At 44.9% G+C, this 3455-nt stretch overlaps 1 protein-coding gene across 1 annotated transcript in view; it reads right to left on the minus strand.

Annotated features, from left to right (window-relative positions):
• The window catches only part of LOC116100317 (neuroepithelial cell-transforming gene 1 protein-like), a 1348-nt gene extending 342 nt beyond the window's left edge, over nt 1-1006 (minus strand). The window contains exon 1 of the mRNA XM_031384133.1: nt 3-1006. Within this exon, the coding sequence (XP_031239993.1) occupies nt 3-863 (861 nt within the window). The 5' untranslated portion in view covers nt 864-1006. The remainder of the gene's footprint in view (nt 1-2) is intronic.
• Nucleotides 1007-3455: the final 2449 nt, after the last annotated feature.

A 3455-nucleotide genomic window follows, 5' to 3' on the forward strand; every position in this document is an offset into this window, starting at 1 on the left:
GCTTCCTCCAGAAGCTGAACATCAAGGTGGTCTTTGGGAGTGTGTCTAAGGATTTCTTTTAACAGTAAGGGGTACTTGACAAGGCGACTTCGAGGGATATCTAGGAAACTCCAAAGATCTAGTTTTCGACTGAAAGGAGACTCCAGACAGCGCTGGAGGAAGTCTTGGACTCTTGGGTCTTGTTTCTTCTGATCCAGAAGAGCCTTGGCCGCCAGCTGGTTACTACAGTAGCCTCTGTAGGCATTCAGGCCTGGTAACCAGTTCACAAGAATGTGACCGATCTGCTCCACGGTCCCATCAGGCTTGGTGGCTTCCCCTATCCTTGCTAACAGATCTTCGTGCAGAGGTATGTAAGCGTCCAAGTCTCCAAATATGTGTGTGAGTTCCTCTTCTGACATGATGGACAGCTTTAACATGGGGTCATGGTAGGCCTTTCTAGCGAGCTTGAGATCCTCGATTAAGTCCTGTTCTCCTCGGGACAATTCATATATTGCCTCCTGACGTTTGATCTCTCGAGTGGTCAAGGACTCCTTCATACTGATGTCTAGCATCTCCGACCATAATGCACTGCTTCTTCTCTTGGTGGGTGTAGAGACGGTGGACCTGCTGAATGACTTCTGGGTAGAGGCTGGGGATCTGTGGTCACCACGAAGGGTAAATGACTGTATGGTTTGACCAAAGCGCCTGACTGCTCCATTTCTTACAGGAGAGATTAAGTTTGCCAAGGATGTGACCCGAGCTAGAGGCCGAACTCTTTTATTGCTTGGCTCCTCTTGCTCCCTGAAGGGCTGGTTATTAACATCTAAGACTCGGATCGTCCTTTTAATGGGCAGGAGACCTCCGATTTCATCATGCGCCACCATGCTTTACAAGTGTCCCTTCAAATCTTTCAGGTTAGTCCACATTCGAGTCAACCCTGCAGGGCAATACCGCCAAGGCGCCAGGCTTTTCTTCTGAGTGCTCAGCCTGGTCCAGCAGCCATGCGCCCATGCCTCCCGCTCGTGGTGGAGCTCTGCTTCTTTGAGGCCTGCCTCTCTTAACCACACCTCTCTGCCCACATCCTGCTATTTGCCACACCTCCAGCCTGGTTCCAGTTACATTCAGAAGTCCCACCTCTGCAGAGTAAAAAAGAAGTCGCTGATTGGACTAACATGCTGACGTACTTGGGGGAGTGGTTTTGCCTCACTCACCATAGCTCATGTTGTCTAATTTTTTATCCTCCCACATGGGTAAGGTATGGTATGGCTAGCCTACCTCCTCCTATCTCTTTTTATATCCTCCTATATCTTTCTAACTCCATATTCCAGGTAACCCACTGTTTTAACGTTGCTTATGGATGGCAACAAAGAACAGTGTCCATTTCCTTATAGGATTTTTGAAAGATGCTTGACATTCTCCCCTGCATTTCTGGATATCATTTGATGTTGGATTGTAGCTGCAGGATTTTATTATTACTATCCCAGACTTGTTGACATAGAAATAGCATTCTTCTTGGAGAAACAGGCAAAGACAACCATCTTTAGCTGTAAGAATGTCTAGTTCCTGACAGTTCTGAAGTAACACTGTTGCCAAAGAATCCATCTGTCTTTGGATGGTGAGAATGGTTTGGGTCACTTCTTGGAAACAGTTGTCAAGCTGAGAAGAGAACTTTTTGTATAGGGTTAGGGAAGTAGTCAGTTCTGCCATTCCAGCACCAGCACCTATACTTATTCTTGCAGTGACCAGGAATAGCATGACCTGAACTGCCCTCTTGTCATTCTGGGTAAGTATTGTCTCTACAACTGGAATTGTAGAGGCTACTTTCTATGGATTACTCCTAGTTCAGGGCAAATAAACACCAACATACAAACTCCTGACCAACTGGCAGGTAGGCAATGATACACCTGAGTGCCACAAAGAATTGATGTGTTTTGGACTACAGGGCACTGTGGTAGATATGAGGTATCAAGGGTTATCATTCTATTGTGGTCTAGGGAGCTAGCATTCCTACAGAACATGTCCTAATGTCTTAAAGCAGTCTTCCACTCCAAAAAGAGATAGAGAAAAAGTATGGGATCATGGCAACATCAGAGTTGGGGCAACTGATAAAAGGTGAGGTGAGGTTATTTGACAGAATCACCAGAGAGGCTGTAAGTGGCGATTGTGAGTTAGTTCTAGGGGTACACATAGCCAGCAATCTTTAAAGCAACCAGGTCAGGTAAAATATGGAGTTGGGAGGCCAAGGTCTAAAGCAGAAGGCAAAATGATAGGTTAGTGCCAACTATGAGAGGGTATGTCAAGGAAGGAAGGATCTCGGGGGAGTGTTTGATAACTTCTATTTTTCTGATATCTAGAGGTTGGAGAATTGAGACATATTTTCTCTGGATGTGAATAGTAATCACTGGGGACCCAGACTGGTTTTTACTATAGAACTTACCAACAACCCCTGTTCCCCACCTGGGATTCCATGGGTCTTGTATGTTGAAGAAGAGGGTCTTGTGTTGTTGATGGAAGAAGTGATTGGTCTGTGATCATAGCATACATATCTGGCAAGACCAATATGGGCAGCCCCCATTTTTGTCTGGAAATTTTTTACGATCATATTTCATCTGGTCAAAAAGGAAGCACACAAAGAGATCATGATATTTAGAAGAAATGGTGTATATAGGGATGACAACAATTTGGATCAGCTCCTAGCAGCCAGTTATGGTGCAGTTTCCTGAAAGACTGCTATCAGTGGGGGTTTCTGGAACCTTGAATCTACAGATGTAAGGACTACACTGGATGGAAATGAATAGCAGGGAGAGGATAAGAAGCTCATGCCTAATACAGTGGGGTCAAGCACATCTGCTGGAGTGGAGTCTCATTTTTCTGGGATCAGAAACAAAGTAGGTAGTCTCAATGTCTTCTGAAGCTTAAGAAATCAGAGTCCTGTTGTGTAGGGGTCAATGTGTAGGAAGAAGGGTCATTTTGAGGTGGCGGGTAAAAGGTTTGAGATGAGAAATGTGGACCCAAGGAGAGAGTCCCTTGAGTTTAGCAGCTGTAGGAGTCATGAGAATTACCTTGTCATTTAGGAGGGAGAGATGAGGGCCAATTATCTGGAAAATAGTTAAAAACCCGGTCTTTAATGTTAACAGCCAGTGGACAGGTGACAATGTGTGACCTTCATGAACAGTGGTCAGCAAAGATCCATAGGAGAGAGTGGAGGTTTCAAAGTAATGGGGTAAGTAGGTGATCAGGGAGGGGGGATCATTTAGGTGAAAGACCAGGAGTGAGGACTGGATATTCATACATGCATTTGAAAGGTAAGATGAAAAGAGATTGCTTGGGGAATGATCATAGCCTAAGAAGAGCCAGAGGTAAGAGTTTTACATAATTGAAGTGTAGTTTGACAAGAGTGGTTTTTAGAGAGTGGTTAGTTCTTTCTATCTTTCCTGAAGACTGTGGGTAGTAGAGAATATGAAAATGCCAGGGGA

The sequence above is a fragment of the Mastomys coucha genome, unplaced genomic scaffold (genome assembly GCF_008632895.1).
Source record: "Mastomys coucha isolate ucsf_1 unplaced genomic scaffold, UCSF_Mcou_1 pScaffold21, whole genome shotgun sequence".
Lineage (NCBI taxonomy): Eukaryota > Metazoa > Chordata > Mammalia > Rodentia > Muridae > Mastomys > Mastomys coucha.